Genomic DNA, 24574 nt, shown 5'->3' on the forward strand with positions numbered 1-24574 from the left:
AAAAATTTAAAAACCATACCACTTTGAATAGCATCAGAATATACCAAATATCTAGGAATAAATGTAATGAAAGATGTATGTGTGTGAAAATTGAAAAGCCAGTTCTATAATTTATATGGAAATACTAAGAATCAAGAATATCCAAGAACATCCTGAAAAGAATGAAGTTAAAGGACTTATACTCTCAAACATCAAGACTTATTATATAGTTACAGTAATTGAGACAATGTCTGGTGTTGGTGAAAGAATAGACAGTGTCCACTGGAACAGAATAGGAAGTCCCAGGAACATCCACACATGCATTGACACTACCTAATTTATGATAAAGGTGGCTAAATAACAGTGGGAAAAAAGTTTTGTAATAATGATATCGAGTCAACTAGATCCATATGGGGGACGGGGGGGAATGAATCTCAACTCCTACAGCAGACTATATGCTAATACAGTCAAGTATGCTGAAAGAAAATACTGCCTATCTAGAACTCTACCCAGTGAAAATACCTTTCATAAATGGAGGTGAAATAAAGGTATTTTCAGACCAGGTATATAATATTCCTCTGAGTCAGGATGGCCTGATAAAATAAGATAGAACCTAGAAACAAAGGTAAACCTGAAAGATAAAGATTGAATCTGGAAACAGTGTATTTGCTGCTGTCAGTGCTTTCTGTAAACCATTTGTTAGCATTTCTTCACCTTCCCAAATGTCTAGGTGTTCATCACTACCAAGATCTCCCCCACCCACTTCTTTCTCTTTCACGTATGCTGCTTTATAAATTAAATCTTTTAGTTAAAAAAAAAAACTCACTTTTTCATTCTTGACTATTTTATTTTTTTAAAAGATTTTTTGCTTAATACAATTAGATTGTTCTATCGACCATTTAAAGCAAAAGCAAAAAACCTCCTTTGAATCTACTTTCCTCTTCCAACTGCCCATTTTTTGCTCTCCTTTAGACCAAAATAAGAGATGTCTGTGCTTGCTATTTCTATTCTTTCACTCCTCCCCTAGATGCCCTTTAATTCAACTCAATTCTTTTCCCCCCAGTACTCATACTGAATCACTTTTTAAAATAATCAATATATATAAAAGCCTAAGCACATCCTAGTGACTGGTCAACAGGTCATTCTGTTACAACAGAACGACCAGAACAACCTGTCGACCAGTCGCTATGATGTGCACTGACCACCGGGGGGAAGATGCTCAATGCAGGAGCTGCTCCCTGGTGGTCAGTGTGCTCCCACAGCCAACCTCCTGTGGCCCATCCCGTCCCTGCTGGCAGGCCAACCACCTGCGGTCCCTCCCCCCGGCCGACCAGCCCCCAATAGGCTTCAATTGCCGGCCAGGCCAAGGGACCCCACCCATGCATGAAATTGTGCACCAGGCCTCTAGTCTATAATAATAGCAAGCACTTAAATATTGCCTGTTATATACCTGGCACTGTTCCAAGCCCTTTGCATATGTTAACTTACTGAATCCTCACAATAATTTTATGAAGTAAGTATTGTTACTGTCCATTTTACTAGCAACACTGAAGCATGGGTTCAATAACTCATGCAAGCATTATGCCTAGGAAGTGGTGGAGCCATGATTAGAATCTAGTCCATCTCTCCCAGAATCTGTGCTCCTAGTACATATGGCCTTTCTACTTTGCTAAATCCAAAGTCCAGGAGAGATGACCCGTACTCTACTTATTTTACAACTCAGCAAAGTACTTTCTTCACTTGATTTCTCAGAAAATACACTCTTCTGTCTCACTAGCTATTCCCTCTCAACTCCTTTACTGGTTCTTCCCCTTCCTAAATTGTAAATGCTGGAATGCTCCAGGGTTTAATCCTCTGCCCTTGTCTCTCCTCCACTTATATTATTCCTAAGCCCATTCCTAAGTATTTCCAAAAGGAAATACTCTCCTTTTGTTATCTCCAGCCCTGACTCTCCCTTGAACTGCAGACTTATGTCCACCCAGGTACTGAATTTCCCCCTTGGACACCTAATGGCTCTAGCCCAGCAGTCGCCAATCGGTGATCCACAGACTACTGGTGGTCTCTGAGGTCAGAAAGGTTTGCGACTGCTGTTCTAGCCTAATAGGAACAATCTGGATCTCTTATAAATGGTGTTACCATTTCCTGAGACCAAAAAAATGAAACCACTCACATCCCAGTAAGTTTTGTAGCTCCATCTTCGTAAATCCTAGTGCCTGCTTCTCATCGCTTTAGTCCAAGTCTCCATCTCTCCTGGATTACTGCAATAGCTTCTAACTGGTCTTCCTTCAGCTGTTCTTACCTCTCTCTGATCTGTTCACAGTGTAGCAACTAGAATGATCTTTTTTTAAAAAAACAAACACACACAAATCACATCGTTCTTCTGCTCAGAACTCTTCTTGTTTTCTATTACCCTTAAAATCTAAACTCTTTACTATGATATATAAGACCCTCTGTGGGTCAGGCCCTTTTCTACCTTGCCAATTTCATCTCCTGCCATTTTACCCTCCCTATTCCACTCCAGCCTCACTGACCACCTTCTGTTCCAGCATACCAAAGGCCTTTCTAACTTGGAGCCTTATACTTTCTATTTCCTCTGTCTTCTTCCTTTTCTTCAGGATTTTCCTGACTTGCTTCCTTGCATCATTCCGGTTTCTGCTAGATGCCATCTCTTCAGAGAAACGTGTTCTATCTCCTTGCCAGCTTTAGTTTCTTTAGCGCACTTACCATTAACCGATTATGATGTCTCTGCCACTAGAAGTCACACCCCACAAGGGCAGAGGCTTAGTCTGTCACGTTCACTGCCTTTTCCTGTCATGTTGTAGGCACTCAATAAATGTATGTTCAATAAAGTGGAAGAATGAGTACTCTGAAACTGGATTCCATGTCCCTTCCCTTTGCCTATTTCATTCTTACTCTTCTACCCCCCTTATCATGACATCTTTTTCTATTTTATTTTAATGTTCTAGCCCTTAGTTCCTTGTTTTTTTTGCTTCTATGAATAGACACTTGATATACTGGAAGGTTTACAGGTTATAGTGTGTTTACATTTCCATTTGCCTACTCCATTTTGCTAAGGCGATTTGTGTGGAACTTCTTCCGCCTGGAGAATGAACATCTGAATAACTGTGGTGAATTCCGTGCTGTGCGGGACATCTCTGTGGCCCCTCTGAATGCAGATGATCAGACACTTCTAGAGCAGATGATGGACCAGGATGATGGAGTACGAAACCGCCAGAAGAACCGGTCGTGGAAGAACAGCCAGAGCATATCCCTGCGCCGGCCTCGCCTTGCTTCTCAGTACGTATGGCTTCCACTTCTGTGAGACAAATTTTCTTCAGGTTCTAAGCACTGGATAATATTTAAATAAATAAGTTATGGTGACTCAAATGAAATTGCTGGCATTCAACCATTTTTACCTGCAAAAAAACAGCAATCATAACAATTTCATAGGACCTAGCATGTCTTAATGAGCACATAGAATAAAATGGCATTAATACATTAATTAATGCCCACTAATTTGGTGTTAAAATTACACTGGAGAAAATTTGTTGGAGAATAATTTATGACTCTTCAGTATGTTTTGTGTACAAATAATTTTCAAGTTACAAACTAGGAATCCTGGCTCTGCCACTTGCCATCTATGTAACCTTGGCCAAATTACTTACTTTATATTAACTCTTATTTGTAAATTGGGAATAATATGGTCCCCCCCTCATAGGGTGGCTGAGTGGATTAAATTTGTTGTGACATGGGATTTTGACCAGTTTCCTCACAGAAAGAGCTTAATAAATATAAGCTATTTTATTTTCCTACAGTAGTATATACAATAGTATATTTTATCAGTGTGTTGTTAAAAATAACAATAAGTGTAGGATGTAATGTGGCTATGTTTGAAATTTAGAGGTAGTACACATATTGCAATGGATTGGAATGAAAGAGGGGACTTAAAGTTGAGCATAACCAATTTTCTAAAGGATAAGGGAGTGTTTGAATAGGGCAGAGGCACAGTAAAGACATAAGGCTGGAAATGAGGGGGAGGAAAACACCATGTGACTAGAACTATAGTAAGAAATTATAACTGAATAAATGAAATGTGATTGTAAAAGGCTCAAAAGTGCAAGCTTGATCATGTAGGCAGGAAGGAGTCACAGAATTTTTTCAAAGAAGAATGACACCCTGAAAGTAATAGTTTCGTAAGTTTTAATGTCACTGCAATATATATTTTTCAAAAATATTTTTTTATTGATTTCAGAAAGGAAGGGAGAGGGAGAGATTGAGCCCACAAGCCGGGCATGTGCCCATGACCAGAATCAAACTTGGGACCCTTCAGTCCACAGGCCGACGCTCTATTCACTGAGCCAAACTGGCTAGGGCAGATGTTTTAAAAGGCACCAAAGATAAATAAAAATAGGAGGTTGTAGTGATAACCTATAAATAGTGGGGAGCAGAGTAGAAATTGCCCAAGTTTTAGATAGAATTTGAAAACTCTCTGAAGAGAAAAATGTAGAGAAAAGAATAGAGCAAAGAACTGAGTCTTAGGGAACAAATGCAGGCAAGAGAAAAAAAATAAATGAAAAGGGCAGAAAAGGAATGGTCAGGGTCAGTAAGAAGAACTTCAAAACAAAGCATGATACTATTATAGCAAGGAAGCAGAGTTTTGAAGAAGCAGGAGAAGGAGGTATAGGGGTTGGTGGGGTCTCCTAGATAAATGCCACAAAGGACAGGAAGACAATGCTGTAGGGATTATCTCATTGAGCTCCTAAATTTGAAAATCTAATCCTTGTTAGTTGCCAGCAGAGGGCAATCTAAACATACACTATTTCTGTCTCAAAAATAAGGAAGCTCTTTGGCAATAGATTATGTTCAACTTAGGTGTTCATGGGAAAATACTGGAATACTAGATTGCAACCAGAGGAAGATTTTTAAAACAATAGAGTAGGTTCTGTTCAAGGAGAGAGCAGTGAATCTAAAATAAGATCTGAATTTGAGTGCTTTGTGACTCGTGCAGCCTTTAACAACACAACCTAAGGTATTGATAGAAGACACAGATGATGAAGCTAACACTTGAATCTTCTGAAGTCTAGATGAACATCCTTGGTTTTCCTACTCTACAATTCTTTCCTCGACCAACGCAACCTCTAGTAACTTTCTAGCCAATAACACATTTTCTGAGCTCTTCCAAATCAGATCCTATGGACTCCAAACAAGCTCACTGTGTTTCTTTTCCAAAGAGACTGTTATCTGAGAGCCCAATTAGGATCATTTGTCAACTGAAAACAACTGTCATGCCTCTCTTTAGGTCTTGTCTTCTGCAGGCTAACTCCCCTGGTTTTTCATGAATACCTCAAATAGTATTATTTCTGCCATCTTCATCATAATTCTTAATATTTGTTGAATGCTTTACTGGTGCTTTTTATATCCATTTTCTTACTTGATATTCACATTATCTCCATGAGGTGAGAGTAGTAGTATGGGTAACATGCATTATTACTTCTTTACAGATGAAAATTGGCACTCCAAGAGGTTAAAGAGATACATAATAAAATCAAACTCAGATCTTCTTATTACAGAATACTACTCTCTGTTGCACATGACCTGCCATTGTTCTTATTACCTTCCTCTGGTTGCAATCTAGTTTCCTAGTATTTTTCCAATAATAGCTGCAATTGAAGATAAAACTTCAGGAATAGTCTCTCTGGTACAGTAGATAGTGCCTGTTTAGGATCTATTCTTAATGGTGGTATTTTGGAAGTGGATCTGATACTGTGGATGTGTTTGTATTTTAGTAATGGACTAAGTCTTCTTTTTCCCCTTATTACCACTAGAACCAAGACTCGTGACACTAAGGTACTGATAGAAGACACAGATGATGAAGCTAACACTTGAATCCTCTGAAGTCTAGATGAACATCCTTGGTTTTCCTACTCTACAATTCTTTCCTCGACCAACGCAACCTCTAGTACCTTTCCAGCCGAAAACAGGAGAAGATACATAACACATTTTCTGAGCTCTTCCAGATCGGATCCTATGGACTCCAAACAAGCTCACTGTGTTTCTTTTCTTTTATTCTGGGTTAATTTTCATTTTCTATTTTTAAAACAAATATTTACTTCATTTTGCCAATCAGAGGACATTTTAAGGAACAAAAACATAGTATCAAATGGATTGTTTACAATCACAAGGACACAGAAACCTATCAGGATGAACAGGCACTGCAAGGACCCTGTGATGGGACGGTACTGAGTTACCTTGGCTTCTGCTTGGCCCGGTTTTGACTGGTTGAAACCGGACATTAGTTTTTAAATTTTTCGTCAGTTTATGTGGAGAATTTTTTCCTTTCCTTCATACCCAGCGCAAAAGCACTGGCCGCACTTGCAGGGAAAGTGCAACTTAGAGCAGTACCTTCATTCATGAAGCTACTTTTTAATTTGATGTAACTTTTCTTATTTTGGGGAGGGTTGCTGGGTGGGTGGGAAATATGATGTATTTGTTACATATAGTTTTCTCATTATTTATGAAACTTAATCATAAAAGAATGATCTAACTCCTGTGCAATGAAGGTGATAACAGTGAAAGAAGACGGGGGAAACTAACGTTGGACAGCATTTATGAGGGTTTAGTCCACAATACCTCTTTCATGGGACAACTTGCACCCGTTTGACTTTCTTTTCTTTCTTTTTAATTTTAAGCCAAAGCTTCATTACTAATTTTCTTAAGTCGCTGCTGCTTTAGAATTCTGAGCATGTCTCTCATAACAAAACATCCGCACACTTTCACACAACCGGTTAAAATTTAAGAGGTCTGATACTTTTTTTTTCTTTGAGGAGCAGATGTGGAATACATTTTCCCATATTCCAACCATAACAACTAAAGTTACGCCTAATTAAGCTTCAGCATGTAAGGTAATTGAAGTATAGCCTTGTATAGCCTTTACTAACTCTGAATTAGAAGACAAAGCTATTTCAGGGTCTCTACACCCTCATTGGATAGCTTTTCTTCTGGGCTCACTTCCATTAGCCTGAATGTGATCAGAGTAAGTCTGTCTTGGGGAAACCATATTTTTGAGAGCATAGAACAAATTATCCTTCCTCTTTCACATTATGCTGATAAAACAGACCTTGGCAGCCATTTCTCCCAGCAGTTTTAAAGGATGAACATTGGGTTGTATGCCCTCCTTGATAGAAAACTCACTTGTAAAATTTTAAGGGTCTAAGCTTGGTCATACACAAAAAGTATATTACTAGACAATTCAGACTGTCATGGTCTGTTCACAATGTCCATTTGCACTTTGTCTAATTTCTTTCCTATGTTCCTAAACTTAACCCAAATAAGCCCAAAAACTATAAAGGATTTTACTCTTGAATTTGGTTAGCATTAAATATAGCATTTCATTATCTAACACAATTAACATAAATACCAGGAAAAGTAAAATGTGTTTTAATCCTCCTGTCTTTCCAGATCCAGGTGAAGATTCAACATCATTGGATTTGTGAAATTAAATTACTTATATTGTTTTCAGTCTAATTTTAGACAAAAGGACAAATGAATGGAAGGGCAGCTATTATTGCTTACTTAGTCTAAAAAACATGTTTACTGCCCCCTTGATATACCCCTTTTATCATCAGCTCTTCTCCCATGCATCACAAGTCTTCACTCATCCCTGTCATAATTTCAATAGATTATATTAATGTTATTCTTACTAGCAAAATTCTATCAATTAACTGACAATAGTTTCTTTTTAAAGTACTTTCTTCCATCTTGATTCTGAAAATGTTCCCTTTCTGAATCCAAATACTTTTTTCTTCCGAAAAATCATACAGCTTTGTGGTTTTTATTGCTTTTTTTGTGTGTTTTGCCAAGCATTTCTTGTCCCAAAACTGAAGAAGAAAAGTTTAATTACTGATTTTTTTTTAGTTTAAATAAATTGAATCATTTATGGTAATCAGTGATAACGAGTTAGTGCCCCATAATAGATTAAAGGTTGCATTATTTTTTCCTAACTATTGTTTTTGTACTTTAAAAGTATGGGGGAAATATCACTGGTCTGTCAAGAAATAGCAGTAATTAATACTGAATTACATAGATAAGTCCAGTGGACCAGTCATTTCTTATACAAATAAAATTGGTGGTACTAATGTGTATCCAGAGCAATTTGAATGATCAACTCCATTCTCTGTATAATGACACACACAAAATCTTACAGGTGACTTCTGGCATATGAACTCCTCAGTGTGTCCTGTGGCCAATTTGGTGTTTATTCAACTATTATGATTTTAGGCCCTAATCAGTATTATTTATTCATAGGTAATATAATGTTAGGATGTATTCCTTTTCTGGTGTATTTGTCCTATTAGCATAGTCTATTCAAAAATGATAAGGCTTACATAACTTTCAGCTTACCATGACAGATGCTTAAATGTATATTTAAACATATGCACAGCTTTATGTTTCTCCTAAAGCTGTAAAGAGAAAAGAGGGCTTTTCCTCATCAAGAGGAAGCAGTTTGGGAGACAGAATATACATTTCAATTTTTTTCTCCAAAAAAGACAGTGTATTTTTTTTCTCCTAAGTTTTATATGTTCTAGCAGTTGGGAATGCTCTGTGCAACCTAAAATTTTAATGGAGACTCCTGTGCGCTGAAACTCTCAGTAGGACTCTTAGGAAATGAATATTACAGAGTCATATGAAAGGAACAGCAATCTAACCAAAGGTAAACTTTCATCTGATTTTAGGTTTAGAAATTCTAGTTTTGTTTTATTTTATTTGGAAAGTGTGCAATTTATGATACCAGTTAAAATACTCCCCAAAGGACTGTAAAGGAAGTATAAATAAAAGAATGAAGTTCATTTTTTATTTTGTGATAGATAGTATGGAAAGCATTGATGTGTATAGAGAAAGTAAAAGACAAAAGTGGCTTATTTTCCATGCACAAATATGCACCTTTAAGGCTGCCTATACCATTAAAATGGAGTAATTGATTTCTTATCTTACAGAGCGACAACAAAATAATCAAAGGTTAAGTCATAAATTAGGTTAAAATGGTTATTTTTAAGATTGGAAAGAAGTTGAAAACCCATGTGCAACTTTCTTTTCCAGCATCTACCATTTTTCTCCTTAAGAAAGCTGTTTAACTTCAGATTCAAAAGCAATGATGTGAGGAGAACGCCAGTCACCTCAGCAGTAACCTATATGGACCCTTAAAGAAGGAAAATGGGGCTCAGCCCTTAGGATCTATGACTTCCCAATATTCTCAACATGAGAGTTCTAAGAAATTACCTGAGATTTTACGAGAGGTAAAATCCACCATGGTTTGACTGAAGTACATTCATGATCACTAGAGAAAGTTCATCCTTTCTTACCAGGTAAAAGAAGAAAGTAATTTATTACTGAGTCCTACAGGCATCAGATTAACAGACATAGTTGAAGAGAAATCAAATAATTGTGGAGATAGCAGAAAAGAGCAAGAAGATATTGGAACTTGGAAGCAAATGCAGGGCGGTTAGGAAGGTAGGTGAACTCCATGGCACAGAGATGATGCTGTCTCTCCTCTCAATGGTTATGTTGCTGCCAGAGACCTGCCTTTATTTTCCTGTCATCTTTGTCCATTACTTTGCATTATTCAAGAAATAGTTCTTCATGCCCAAATGTCATTTTTCAAGCAATGACTAGCAAAATGTCTTAGGCTAAGGAAAATAATTTAGAAAATAACTCTATCCATGGAATTATTTTATTCAAAAACTTAGAATTCTCTGAAATTATTGCACTTTATTTGGTAAACAAATTTCAAATTACTGTTTTTTATCATTTGCATAATATTTGCCTTTCTTGCTATATAACATTTAAATTTTTAAAATTAAGATAGCTGCTCAGATTTCAGAAATAATCATGTTGAATCTCTGGCTTTCTCAACTTCAAAATCACCATGCTTTTCTCAAATCTAATAAAAAGGCCAGTATCATTACACATAAGATCTATAGTCACTAGGTTAAGACAATAAAAATTTTGGTAGAACTTTGGGGAAAAGTTAGGTAAAGAATAAATCCAATTTATCAGCTTAGTTCATTTTCTTTTTATGATGCATCTAAATTTTGTTTTTTGCTTGTGATAATTAACTGAAGCAAGGAGAGTTTAGGTGAGATTTTATAAATTAAGCATACATGTCTGCATTTGAGGTATCAGTCTTGATAGTAAATTTTAAAATATAAGTGTCTGCATTGAATTTCAGTCTAAACAATGTCAGAGCACAGTGGTAATATAGGATAGAGTTGATTATAGTAGAGCATAAGAAATTTGTGCTGATCTGTGCTACAACACTAATAATTTTACCAGCACAAAACCACATTCCATCCAACAAATATGAAAAAAGTATCTCGTTAGATTTGGAAGAGCTAATATAAGCTTTGTGAGAATTTTGCCTGGGAATGGAGAGGAGCCTGCTGATTGGTGTGGCTCATAATGCCTTTCTTGTATGAACTGGCAAAATTCTTGATATTGAGGTGCCCCTTAAAAACAACCTTCCAAGATGTATTGGCTTATTTAAAACCAGGAAAGAGGTAGGGAAAGGGACAAGATGAGAGTTTCCTTGAGGAGAATCATTATAGCAATTTTCATCTAATGTATGTTTCCTTGTAGCAGACCTTCGGTTTATTTTATTAAAGCCACCTTCAGGTTTGGGGGGTGGGAGCGGGATTTGACTCTTTTTTTTTTTTAATGGTGCCATTGAACCTAAGGACAATCAAATAACCAACTGTTTGCCTTGGATTTAGTGTGTCTGCTAATTACACAATCTCATCTGTATACCTTCAAACCAGTTACTCGATTAAACTTCTACCATATTAGTTCTTCCTGTGCCCTTTCCTCTGAACCACCACCAATCAGAGGGAAGACTTACAGACAGAAAGATGTAGACTTCTAAGAAAGAGCAAGATTCCATCTCACTATCCCTGTATCATAATCTCTGAAGTCCTTACCCATACTTCCCTGATTGTCGTATAGCAACACCAGCATGGTGAGAATAATCAGAAAGATTGTGGGGAATCTAGAAAGAGTAATTGATCATGACATTGTTAGTCTTTTGAACTGTAAAATTGTGAGCCACTCGCATTTGCAAAAAAGAGAACTCATAAGCTTTATCACATTGTGAAGATTAATTTCTTGCTATTTTCCAGATTAGCATAGAAGTTTGTGTCAATGAAGAGTATTTAGGAGGGGAATAGGGTGAAATGTATGTTTTTTTCAAATCCTCTCGCTCTACTCATGTTTCCTTTCACCCCCTACCACATTGTGTTGGTCAAATGATGCTATTCTATAACACCCTGAGCTATAGTTGTCAAAAGTAACTATGAAATGTGATTAGTCCTCTGTGGGTGGTGCTTTCCTTTTTTTCTCCCTTTCTTTCTTACTCTCTCCACTCTGGTAAATGGAAAAGGTGACGTCAAAGAATTGATGCTTGCTTGGACTCATGTTGTATCTGTGATTATGGTATTAGCTGTCTCCTTTTTCCTTCTTAAATGGATAGAATTCTTATGAAGTGTGGAGTTCCCTTTTTGATAAGTAGGTAAAATGCACAATGTGGTACTGTTTTATAGTTTCTAGATGGTTGTATAAAGCAAAAAATTATTGTGGTTATGTGTTTTTAAAAGAAAATAAGTGATTGGTTACAAAACTCTGTCCCTTTTTTTCATTATTACAAGCTCTCTCTGTTTTCCAACAGTTTTCTGACTCCTTTGTCACTGGCGAATGGTTTGTGTGATTGTGTTTTTCTCTCTGAGTTTCTTGGATTCCTGAACATGATTCCTCTTTGGACTAACTTGTAAAAGGGTTTAGCTCAAACATTTTGACTCTTAATAATCGTAAATGAACTTTTTTCTTTAGGTAATATATGAAGTGTGACATTAAACTAATGGGGTTGATTCAAAGAATCTGAAGTATTAGGTGAAATAATATGTTCAATTGTATGTTGGAGAGCTGGACACCTATTATCACTATATATCTATGCCCTGTGTGGGAACATAGAACTTTCTATATAATTACTTACCAGTTTTTACATCAGTCTGTCTAGGAAAAATTCTGAAATTAACTAACACTAAGATGAATATACTCAAAAAGCAAAAAGAAAAATATTTTATTGACTAAAGCATAAAAGCCTTTTTATTTTAATACCACAAGCTCTATTACTATATTTCTGTGTAGGCTAAAACAGAATGTGCTAATGTGGAGTTTTCAGATTAAATTCAAGATAAATTGTGAATGTATATGAATCACTGGATGCTTAATACCCCTTTCTACAATCTGATGATAATAATACATGCTCAACATTTGTGTGCATAGTGTTTTACATTTTTCAAACTAAGCATCTTGGATATGTGGATTAACAAGGCATCTCAATTTGTAGATGAATAAAGACCTAGACCAGCTGAGAATACAATCCCAGATTATTTGCAGAGGCCACTCTCCATTTATCTATCTTAGACATATCCAGAATCCTTGGACTGTGTTTAGTGACCTTCGCCTTCATATGGACAATTTTGATTAGCTCATTTAAGTTTATGAGAATAATAATGACTTAATTTTATACTTTCTGATTTACTTCTTTTTCTAGTTTCTCACCATGTCCTAAGGAAATTAAGGCATTTTGAATTTTTAAAAATTAATTTAGTATGTGTTTATTGAATTCCTATCATCATAGTTTTATGGAGACAAGCAGGGAAAGTTGATAAAATTATTTCTAAACAACTTATCTAAAACCACATGCCAAAAAAGCCAGACTGTCTTGTTACTAGGTATCCACCCCAGGGTAAGCTGAATTTTCTATCTCAAGTTAGAGACTCCTCTTCACCACTTCCCAGATAGATATTATTCTGTTTTTTTAATTCCTTTAAAAAATAGAACTATTAAATCTGACAAGATTTATTTCTTCAAAACTTTCTAGTGCCAAAAAACTGTACTTACAATTCATCTTATAATTTACTTGTTAGATATGTCTTATCTGAATGGATATACTTCTTTTTTAACAACTGGGAACAGCTTCCCACACAGGAAACATTTAAATTATATAACTAAGCAATACATTAGCATCAAAGTTCAACTATTGTTTACCTTTATAAAACAAAGTTTCCCCTCAAATATTAACATATTTATATTGACTGGATAGCTGAGTGACAATGAGAATGATAGATCGTTTTGCCTTGCTCCAACTACAGCAGCCCCATGGCTGCTTTCCTGCATAAGTTCATAGAACAACCAGTGTTAATATATGATTTTTGGTAGTAGATTTACTATGCTTTTCTACTTTGTTATGGTAAGTTTATAAGGTAAGGAGAAAACCAACTAAAGAGAAATGAGCAGGTAATAAGAGAATCCAGAAGAAGGGTATTAATATTAACTCCCAAAGTATTTGCCAGTTCATTAAATTTAAAAATTAGTATAGATTGTGTGAAGTACAGAAATTTGCTTATTTGTGGCTTCTTAAACACTGCCTTCTGACTAGATCAGTCAGTAAAATTAAAAAATTCAGTTAATCAGGGCTTTTGTCTCCCTTTGAGGAAGTATCAAAGATAGATCAGAAATACCAGTTCACCAGAGATTATTCCTGTCAACTATTAAATTTAGACATTTTTCTGTACTTCCATAGATTTATTTATTTATTGATTGATTGATTGATTGATTTATGAGAGAAGAAGGCAGAGAGAGAGACATTGATTTGTTGTTCCACTTCATTGGTTGATTCTTGTATGTGCCCTGACTGGGGATCAAACCCACAACCTTGGTATAGTGGGATGGCACTCTAACCAACTGAGCTACCCAGCCAGGGCCTCAAAAACTTTAAGCCCCTCCATGGCAGCCCTAGTCAAAAGATTTGCTGAGTAGGGTGTATGCCCTGCTGCCAGTTATTGTGTCCATGAAGACATACCCTTGTTTCCTTATGTGGCAATGCCCCAATCTCTACTAGTCTGGAACTCTAGTAGTATAATTCAGGGAAGAAGAGACATTTTTTTTTTCCCCCAAATGTGTTTTGTTGTCATCAGGAAGTCACAAAAATGATATTTGCTAAAAATATTCGAGCATATAATAATAGGGGCTTAATAAATATTTGTTTAATTGAAAGTAACTTCTATAGCCTATATCAGGTGAGCTGCCAAGTAAATGTCGGGGGGTAATTGGCTTTTTTGATTGCTATAGAGGCTGTGCCCTTTAAGAATGCTTGCTCACTGGCTTACTGGTCAATCTCCTCACTTTGATCCTGTGTGGAAACTATTCTGATGCTCCCTCCTGATAATTAGCTGATGCTTCTTCATCCTGTGGACTTTCTGTTCTATCTCACAAGAGCAGGTCCCTCCAGAGCAGAGTAGGCACAGCTTACTCTCATTGCCTACCATAGGCAAGGCAGTTCTCACATCAGAGTACATTGTGTAGCGTTAGTTCCATTTATAGAGAAGAAAACCAGTGTTGACTGGCCTTGGATGCTGCAGTAATTACTGAACCTAGGATTAGTACTGAGTTCCGACTACTCTAGCCCACATTCACTCTCCTTAAAGAAAAACGGGCCAGAAGGGATTTTACCTACTTGGCAGTCAAAACTAGAAAGTGGCTTGTGAATTATTGCTTCTTTTGAAAGCTATGTTTGATCAAGATCAGAATACAACCATTTTCAAGAAAATCAAAGAACACTCTCTACCTCCCAAGCCCCCCCCCCCCCATAAACACACACACACACACACACACACACACACACACACAACAGACACAATCATAGTTTCCTCAGCAAGCTGGGTCCCACTGATTGCTGCCTTCTGGGAATTTATCCTCTGCCCTTCCAGGGAAGACAGCTCTTAGGGTCTTTTGAAAACTAAATAGTAATAACAAATTAGCTCCCTAAATGACTGCTCTTCACAGGAGTCCTCTCTCCAGCCAACCACCTCCCTTCCCTTCCTTCCAATTGTTCAAGTCCTCATTGGTGATGACTTGGGATGGTATAGTAGAGGAAGACATGTACTTGCAATGTATCAGGCATTTGAGATTTAAAGAGGAGAGCATAGCTATAGAACAATGAGATTGGATGGCTATGGCTCAGTGCCGTTGATGTCGATGCCGATGCCGACAGCAGAATAATGAACAGCTGAGGACAAGTATCAGGCAATTGAAAGCCAGATGTGGAAACAGAGGGCCTCTGATTGCATACAAAGAAGCTCTCATCTCCTAGAATAGGAAGGAGAAGAACATGAGGACCAAGCCCAGGACTTAATAGAGTAGCAGAATTTCAAAGATAGTTAAAAACCCAACTGAGGCAGGTCTGTTATGCAAGGTTAGATCCCTTAATTGGGAAAACCTGACACATCAAATACAACATCTGGTTGGATCCCCTGCCCCAAAGATTTGACTCCCCACCCTCTTCCATCCATGATGGCAGACATTAAAGAGGCTTCTCTTGTGCAAGACAATGTGTGCACCAGTCAGGATCCTCCATGTCTCAGCTGGGGACCTGCTAGACCTGTGAAGGGAGGATAGGGGCTGTACTCTAAAGCAGGGGTCCTCAAACTTTTTAAACAGGGGCCAGTTCACTGTCCCTCAGACCGTTGGAGGGCCGGACTATAGTTTTAAAAAAAAACTATGAACAAATTCCTAAGCACACTGCACATATCTTATTTTGAAGTAAAAAAACAAAACGGGAACAAATACAATATTTGTATTTGCATGTGGCCCGCGGGCCGTAGTTTGAAGGATCCATGAGGTAAGAGTCAGCATGTACTGATAGGAGCTAGAGGAGATCCTGAGGATGCTTCAAGAAAGAGGCCTGAATAGAGAAGAATTTTTTACTTGAAAGTGCTCCCCAAGATAGAGTTTAACTCCCTAGTAAGAATTCCAGGAGTTGAAGAAACTTGCTACTAGCATGGCTCCTAGAAACATGGATAAATGATGGCAATGACCCAAGTTGTACTTCTCAGATTATGCTAGTAGAAGGATATATATATATATATATATATATATATATATATATATATATATATATGTTGCCAGGAGGCTGAGGGCAGTTGCCCCAATAAAAAGTGCTGTCCCTTGTCCAATGTTGAAACTTAAGCCAGTTTTCAGACCCAGAACTATTGACAAGAGAAGTGGCTGGGACTGTAGGAGGAAGAGCATTGCAATAATGGCAAGTATACACAGTAATGATTCTCCTAGAACTTTCCCACAAGCACTTATGGTTATTTACTCAGGTAACTATGCACCTGAAAGAAGAGAACACTTAGATATTTTGAGGACTGTTGGACATAGGGCTTGAGTTGCCATTGATGCCGAAGACCTGAGTCGTCTTGGCTCCCATGCTAGATTTGGGTCTTATGGGAGCCAGATAATAAATGTCCTGACCAATATCTAGTTTACAGAAATTCACAGTATCCATGGACCTGCCCAGTGGTCAGTTACCCAGTCCTCAAATATATATTATGACCTTTGGTAGCTGACCAAACTCCCAATTGCATCATTTGTCTGCCAAATAAGCCAAGTGGAAGTCTAAAATTAACCCTCCCTGTAGCCATACTAAATAGGGAGAGATGGGAATAGATTATTGCCACATTTTATCTATCCTCCTCTTTATCCTTGTTTGTTTAACCAATCTGATTCCTGGAGAAACTGGATGGATTAGGAAGAGTCACTGCAGACCACACACTCAAGTAAAACCCCAGTCTCAGGCACAGTGCCAAATGTGGTATTTTCATTAGACCAGATCAATGCCACCTCAAGTACATGGTATTTAGCCATTGATTTGGTGAGTAACAGGTGGCTAGCACAATAGAGACCTTTATAAGATGTGTGTTCCAGAGGATTGGAGCCTCTCTTGGACTTGCAGTAGGCTGCCTTCTCTCTTTGTCCTTACATGACCCCTTCTCTGTGGACGCATCAAAAGATAACTTTTAAAAGAGGGCATATTCATCATGCCTCTCAATATAGCTATAAAATGAACACATGTCAGAAATTCTACTTTTCATTAATTGAGACAATAAGTAAAATGTTGCAACCTGTTCAAAAGAGAATCCTTAACACACATATATAAGATATCTGGAATGCTGAGAAAAATTTACAGAATGCAAAATCATCAAAACTGGTCAATATTCATGGGGGGCAGTTCCATCAAATAAATAATTGGCAATTCTATGAAAAAAATGATTTTAATTACTAACACTTATTCTACAAGTTATAGAATTGTGAAATACTGAGATGCTGGTCTGGAAGGATGCACTACAGACAGTACACCCAATGACCTTTTTGGTCCATATCTAAGTCATGTTTCTCCCTGCATTTTAATTAATGGCTAACTCCTCCACCCCAAATATGCATTTATTTATCAGGGCACATAATTTTTTAAAACACAGTGAAATGCTTTTGTTCTCTACCCTAGAGAAAAAAATCATTTTCACCTTTAGGTCCTGAGGCAGATGGAATCTACCTCATTTCTCCTGGTACTTCTAAATCTTCACAGAAATGGCCCAACTCTTAGCAAGAGATGTTAGCAATGTCTTTCTGTCTTAGATACAGAAGAAAGGAAAATCTAACCCCCTTTTGGATTACCTATAGGGATCTACCAACCATGATTTTCACGATTGCTGTCCTGGCGGCAGAGACAAGTCTTGGCTTAGCTCCCAAGGCTACTGCAAAATGGAGCTGGACATTGGGGGAGAGAAGGGGCAAAAAGGGAGTAGGAAACTAGTGAGGTGGTTCTGGGTGAGCAACATCTTAGAGGTAAACAGCCATGAACCACACAGGACCTTTCCAGATGTGGCTGCTCATGAAGGCGTGACATGGGGCCCAATGGGGCGGGACTTTTCACTATAAAACCAGAGCTCAAGTGGTTGAAAAATCCTCAGACATTGGCACTCCCAGAAGGCTTTCTAAGAAGTTGTAAAGAATCCACTTTGGCCATATCCATGAGCCCACTGTCCTGGGAACTCTGAGGTCTCTGCTCTCAGCTCAGTAGAGGTGGCACTCTTTACTCTGACTCAGCCAGCTGAAACCCTTTCCCAGTATGCTCTGAAAAGAGCCACTTTGTCACAGCCACTTCACCATTAAACACATGCTTCTCCACACAACCCTGGATGTACCCCAGAGGCTACTTGGGGCAGCATCTTCCCATGGAACACGCTAACCTCCCCCGGATCCAATCCACCTCTTCACGCTCCACTATCGTACTTTTAAACTGGTTTTGAACCCAACCCCTTGAGTCAGTAGCTGCTTATCTTTTTATTACTGGCTGATCCTTTTATTAGTTCCATGTACCCTAAGTTCGTAAAAATATTGTCCAACAAACCAACCATATTTATTGCATAATAATCCTCGTCCCCATGGCAACTGAAGTCAAACTGAGTTGATAATACCAGTCAAAAGCAAAGGCATTTCTCATGGTAAATGTATAATTTCCATTAGACTTCTTTAAATATTTGAAATAGTTTATGCTCCCCTCTTCATTAGGTGTCTGGGACCACAGGATGGGAAACTTCTATTCTAAGGGCTAATGTTGAGTGAATGCCAACCAAGTCTTTAGTTTTCCCTTTTTACAGATGGGCAAACGAGGCTGCTAGTTTTTAAGGTGAATTGGCTTAATCAAATTGACAAGGAATCAGAGTGGGAACTGATATTTTTAGAAGTCTCCCCTTTTTTGGTCTCAGCACTAGATTTTCTAAAATAAAATAAAGCTGAGATTGACTGCCACTTGTCCTGAGGGAGCCTTTTCTACATAATAGCCTGGACCTTTCGTGGGATCTTGGAATTTGGGGTACAGCAGCTGCCTGCTCCTCTCTGCTGGGTTGAGAAACCTAGCCTATCCAAGCAGGAATAAACCTGAGAGTTTATTAGGACCAGATTATCCTAAAGTGTATTCCAAAGGGAAACGGCTTCTGCGGCCAGTTACCTCCGAGAAAGGCAGGGTTAAACAAAAGTAAACTGGGTTGGTTTTATCTTGTTTTCACTTCAGGACTTCCATGAGCCATTGAAATGTCCTTGAGCCTAAAGATCTGCCAGGAGGATGAGATGACATACATTATCTGCCCAAACTTACTAGACCTGAATTCTCTTTTTCATAGGAGACCTATTAATACATCATGGACCCTGAGGTTCTGAGGAATTTAGTTTGGGACCTGTTAGTCCAGTCCAGCATTTCCAGGTGAGGAACTGGCCAGCACTTGGTCCTACAAGTACATGGAGCCTACCAGGAGCTGAATCCCAGCTGCCAGAGTATAATCCTGGACTTTTCGAATTTGGATCTTTCCCTGCATACCTCGCCCACCATGTACCTTAACTAATCCAGGAAAAAACGTTCCATGCACTGCAGAAGTGGAAGGAATTCCGCTCAGAGAGGCTGCTTCTGAGGTTCATTTGTGCCCTCAGCAAAGCCTCCCAGGTGGTGGGGGCAGGAGGGAGCAGGGAGGCCGGGACCCCCATAGGACAAGGCATCGCACAGCCTGGTGTTTAGAGAGGGCTTAGCTCCGAAAGGCCCAGAGTAGTCGATCTGAGGAGGTAGTCCGCAGCAGGAAAGCCTGAGGGCAGCTTCCACATAGGCAAAAGCAGACTCCCCTGGACCCTGAAGACTGGCCTTCTTGGTGTCCCTACAAGCCCACCCTTCGTGGTGTAAGCTAGCTGGAGACTGCTGGCGAGGGCTCTCAGGTGTCTGTCCCCACTGTGGCCTGGGACGATGTCTCCAGGAGAAAGAGGATGCAACTGCTCTTCAGAGCTTGTCAAGCTCATCCCCAGCCAGAAGCCAGGAGTCTGCAGGGCTCCACGCTGACTTCCCCACTTGCTTGAGGCTGTGTGTTCAAAGGCAGCAAGATAAACTGACACTGGACTCCCTTTCCAGAGTAGTCTCAGCTACTCTGTCCAGAGAAAGGACACAAAAAAGATAGAAAATGAAGAGCTTGGGCTTTCCAATGCAATAGCATTCATTACCTTGCAGGTGGCCAAGATGTACTATCTTTCCCCTCTGCCCAAAGCAGCTTCTGAGGCTCTGGGGAGACACCCTCCCCCACCCCCATCCAACACTGAGCCATTCCACTTGACCAGGTTAGACCTCCACTCACATAGTCAGAACTTCCTCCCTCTCTCCCTGCCTGCCACCAAAAGTGTGTGTGTGTGTGTGTGTGTGTGTGTGACAGTGAGCAACTGTCCGCCATGCCTGAGGTGGCACTCACCCTTTCCCCGCCCCACACCCCCCAGGTGCAAGCCTTGTTTTCCTTTGGGCATTAGTGGGGTTGGAAAGGCTCTGACTTGGGAGGGAAGCATTCCTAGAGGGCACCCATCTGAGATCCGTGGTCTGGTGGGGCCATGTGTGGGACTTTCTCTGGAAGGTTAGTCCCTGCTATAACTCAGCCAGAAATGTGGTTGCTTGGCCTGGAGCAGGGCTGGGGGCTGGATCACTCACCAGCCTTGTAACTGTGGGCAGATTCCTCGGCCTCCCTGAGTCTTACTTAGCTCCTTCCTCTGCAAAATCTGACTTGCAGGGCTGTTGGGGGCATTAAAGAATAGGAGCTGCTGCTCTAACGCACATGCTGGTATCTGCCTTTCACAAAAAGAAGGACAGTGTGAGGCAGATGGCAGTGTTTAGCTCCTGTCCCTGCGGATGTAGGAGGGGAGAGCTATGGGAAGGCATGTTCACAACCCAGGATCCCAGCACATCCATCCTGAGCGAAAACCTCCTTAGAGAGTTTCTTCAACAAGTAAAATGCATTTCCACTGTCCTCATTACCAGTCTCTCATTTGATCAAGCTTATACCCAGAACTCAACTAAATTAAATGCTTGGGTTTTTCATAGTAAACAATCATATGATCTACAAAGTATAATGACTTTATATTCCTTCAAAATAACTATATATTATAATTATACTCATTTTAAATAATTATACATTACAGAACTTACAGGCCATTGTTAAATGAATGTGGTTATGCAAAGCATTCTTATTCAGTCCCTAATTTTGGTAGGACCACCCTGAGGTTTCATCAGCCTCTACTTCTGTGTGCATTGTTGAATTTTGTTAAATACCTTTTTAGCTTCCATTGAAATCATTGTAATTTTTAAAAAATACGTTTTTATTGATCTTTTAGAGAGAAAAGGAGAGGGATAGAGAAATAGAAACATAGGTGAGAAACATCAATCTGCTGCCTCCTGTATGCCCCTACTGGGGACAGAGCCCACAACCAGAGCATGTGCTCTGATAGGGAATCGAATTGTGATCTGTTGTTCATGGGTCAATGCTCAACCACTGAGCCACACCAGCTGAGCGAAGTTATTTTTAATGGAACAATTGGTATGAGGACTATACTAATATATTTCTTCATAGTTTCTCTTATGTCTTAAGCAAATCATTAATATAGTACCAAGCACTTTCTGTTTTTTCTCGAGATCAAAAATTGTCACAAACATGACTTTAGGGATCAGTCACCCTTCAATATCTTTCTCCCTGAATCAGTTCTCATTTTGTGGATGAGAAAATTGACTTGGCCAAGATACAGTGATTATAGATAGGTCAAAGTCAGATGTCCTGTTGATGACAGCCTCCCACATGGCAGGCATGGTAGAGTAGGAGGGACAGTATTAAAATATTTCCCTAATATCAGTCATTTCCCTATGATTAGGATTATGAACTGAAAAGCTGCAGTTTGGGACCAAATGTCTAGGAAAGTCAGGGTGGATACGGGGTAAGTGGGCATCATTAAAGGCCGTGAAGTCTGGAGGCCGTATCTCCAGAAAAGGTCCCTGTCCCATCCTAGTGGGCTCTCTGCCTACAAGCCAGCCTGGGGGAGTAGTGCAGGCTGACCCTGACCAGGTAAGAACCCCATTTCTGTTTTCCTTGGGGCTTAGTCAATTCAGGTTGGTGTGGCATAAGAGAGCATGGCATACATGTGTTTATACATGTGTGTTGGAGTGTGCAGAGAAGCATAACAAGGAACTAAGGTGACTGCTCTCTGGATGTGCCCGTTGTCATGTTGCCTGACTGTATGTATCTCTGGTGTCCTCTCCCAGCCTGTTGTGCATGCTTCTCTCTCATTATCTTATCCTCTCCATGTCCCCATCCATTTCTTCTTCTGAAAGCTATTTTATCTCCAAATTTCCAGTCTCATTCAAAATTGAAGTGACAGTCCACACTGCTATCTGTGATCAGTTTTGGGAAGAAGGAAGAGGGTCAGGGGCAAAGAGGCCTGGTCACCAGGTGTAAATAGGAGTCAGTCAGGAAGCCTGGGTGCTGTCCAGACCCTGACAGTGACTGCTCACAGGCCCTTGTGCAGGACGAGTCATAGTGAATGAACCAAATCCTTTGGAAATGGCCTAGATCCTCTTAGCAAGCAATGCCCCCTTCTTCTCCTCTTAGGCATTCTAACTTGACAGGGATTTTTTTTCTCTCTTCCATGTAACCATCTGGCATTTAGTCAATACTTTCCATGTGGTCGGGCACACGTTAGGGACCAGCGACAAAGATAAGGAACAGGAAGCTCTCTGTGAAGTATTAGATATTGACAACCGAGTGTGATAAGTGCTCTGGCAGGAGCGAGCCCAGGGTACTCTAACCCAGGTCAGGAGGACTGTGGAAGGTATTGGGGAAGGCTTCCCTGAGGAGGAGAAATTGGTATGTGTGTGTGCAGTGAAGCAGGGTGTTTCAGGCTGAAGGAAACCCTGGGTAAAGGCAAGGAGCCATGAATCCATGTGGCAGTCGAGGAAACTGGGAGCAATTCCATGTGAAGGGCACATAGGATAGGCTGCTGGGGTGGTGAGAGCTGAGGCAAGAGGGACCATGCACTGTGTAAAGGAGTTTGTGTTTGTTTGTTTTTAAAATATATTGATTTTTTTACAGAGAGGAAGTGAGAGGAATAGAGAGTTAGAAACATCAGTGAGTTAGAAACATTAATCGGCTGCCTCCTGCACACCCCCCACTGGGGATGTGCTCGCAACCAAGGTACATGCCCTTGACTGGAATCGAACCTGGGACCCTTCAGTCCGCAGGCCGATGCTCTACCCACTGAGCCAAACCGGCTAGGGCAAGGAGTTTGTGTTTTAACCCCAGGACTTGTGCTTCTCAAAACTGACTGGGCCTCAGCCTCACCTGGGCAATACATTAGAAAGCAGACTCCTGGGCCTGACTCCAACCTAAGGAATCACAATCACCTTGGGTGAGGCTAGTGTCCCAGGAGACTCTCTACACAGGCACAGGTCAAATTAGGCCTTGGGAAGTCGTGGGAGGGCTCTACGCAGGGGGGAGGCAGGTGCATGGGAGACAGCCCCAACACTCTCTTGGGTCTATACTGAAAAGAAATCGTGAGGCCTGAGTAGATACCCAGAGCTGTCTCTCCCACCCCACTCCCCCACCCCCCCACACACACCTGACTCTAACAGTGTGACCTTGAAGGACTATTTCTCACCTATGCCTTCATCCTAAGTGGAACCCTGTTTCCACATTCCACATGGCTCTTCATTCAGGCTGAGTGTTGAGAGCATGAGGAAGAGTGAGGCTTGATGTTTTATCCAGGCTGAGTGGAAGGTGCGCTTCCCTAGTTGTTCAAATGGAAGAAGAGGGCTATGTGATTGCTACTTACCATGTATTTATGTTCTTCCTAGATTTCTCTCCAAAAGATGGTAATGAAATGAAAGAGTCTGATGCATAAGGATATAAGGTAGTTCCCCAGCCCTGAAACATGCTATGCTGAAGGGGGTAGGCCCAAGGTAGACCACCTTTGGGAGATTTCCACTTCACAGGACAGAGTGTAAATTCCTCACCTAGCCCCAGAGGCCCTAAACCAGGCCACACCACCCTATGCTGCAGCTTCAGTTCTCCCTTGGCGTTTCCCAGTTTCACTTTTACGCTTAGTAATACTGAAACCAGGCAGTTTCACACCTCAATGCCTGTGTATGCTAATCTCTCCACCTGAAATGCCTTCCACCCACCCTCTGTCTGGCTAATTCCTGCTGATTCTGTAAGACCTAGCTCTCTGTGATATCCCCTCCCACCCCACACACACCTGAGTGCGTTCCTGTGAACCGACCAGCTCCACTACCCTATGCTACCCTCAAATGGGAGCGCTTATACAGAAAGTTTACAGCCTGCCCCTTCCATGCCCCACTTGACCAGAAACGTCTCAAGGACAGGCTTGATGGTATTACATGTTGTCTCCCCAGTGCCCGGCACACAGTAGGAGCTCAACAGATATTTACTGAACCAAACAGCATCCAAATGAATGAGAAGTACCTCAGATTCACATGTCTTGGTAATTCGATCACATTCGGAGGATTTGCTTATGGGTGCTTTTAAATATGTGATCTTTTAAAGCCTCTGTATAGATGTGACTCTCTGTTCCCCTATCTTAAGTGTAAAATACATTTAATAAGTAAACTGTAAGTGTTTATTTGCATCTCAAAAGGTGTGGGGGGGGGGGCAGGTTTCTTTTAAACATTAAGCCTCTGCTGGAACTTTCAGAAACTTGCCTTAGAGATTATTAACTTCTGGGGGAGGGGTGGGGACAGGCATCATGGAGAAGTTACCTCTAAGAGTTTGAGTCCTGAGATGCCTCTGAAAAAGGGAAGCAAGGAAGAAGATCTTGGAGCTGGACAGGATTAGTTCAGCTT

At 40.1% G+C, this 24574-nt stretch overlaps 1 protein-coding gene across 1 annotated transcript in view; it reads left to right on the plus strand.

Moving 5' to 3' along the window:
- The window catches only part of XPR1 (xenotropic and polytropic retrovirus receptor 1), a 102046-nt gene extending 95750 nt beyond the window's left edge, over positions 1 to 6296 (plus strand). The window contains exons 14-15 of the mRNA XM_081111800.1: positions 3055 to 3276; positions 5805 to 6296. Of these exons, the coding sequence (XP_080967926.1) occupies positions 3055 to 3276; positions 5805 to 5865 (283 nt within the window). The 3' untranslated portion in view covers positions 5866 to 6296. The remainder of the gene's footprint in view (positions 1 to 3054; positions 3277 to 5804) is intronic.
- The last annotated feature ends 18278 nt before the right edge of the window (positions 6297 to 24574 follow it).

Source organism: Myotis nattereri (assembly GCF_964212035.1).
Source record: "Myotis nattereri genome assembly, chromosome: 18".
Classification (NCBI taxonomy): domain Eukaryota; kingdom Metazoa; phylum Chordata; class Mammalia; order Chiroptera; family Vespertilionidae; genus Myotis; species Myotis nattereri.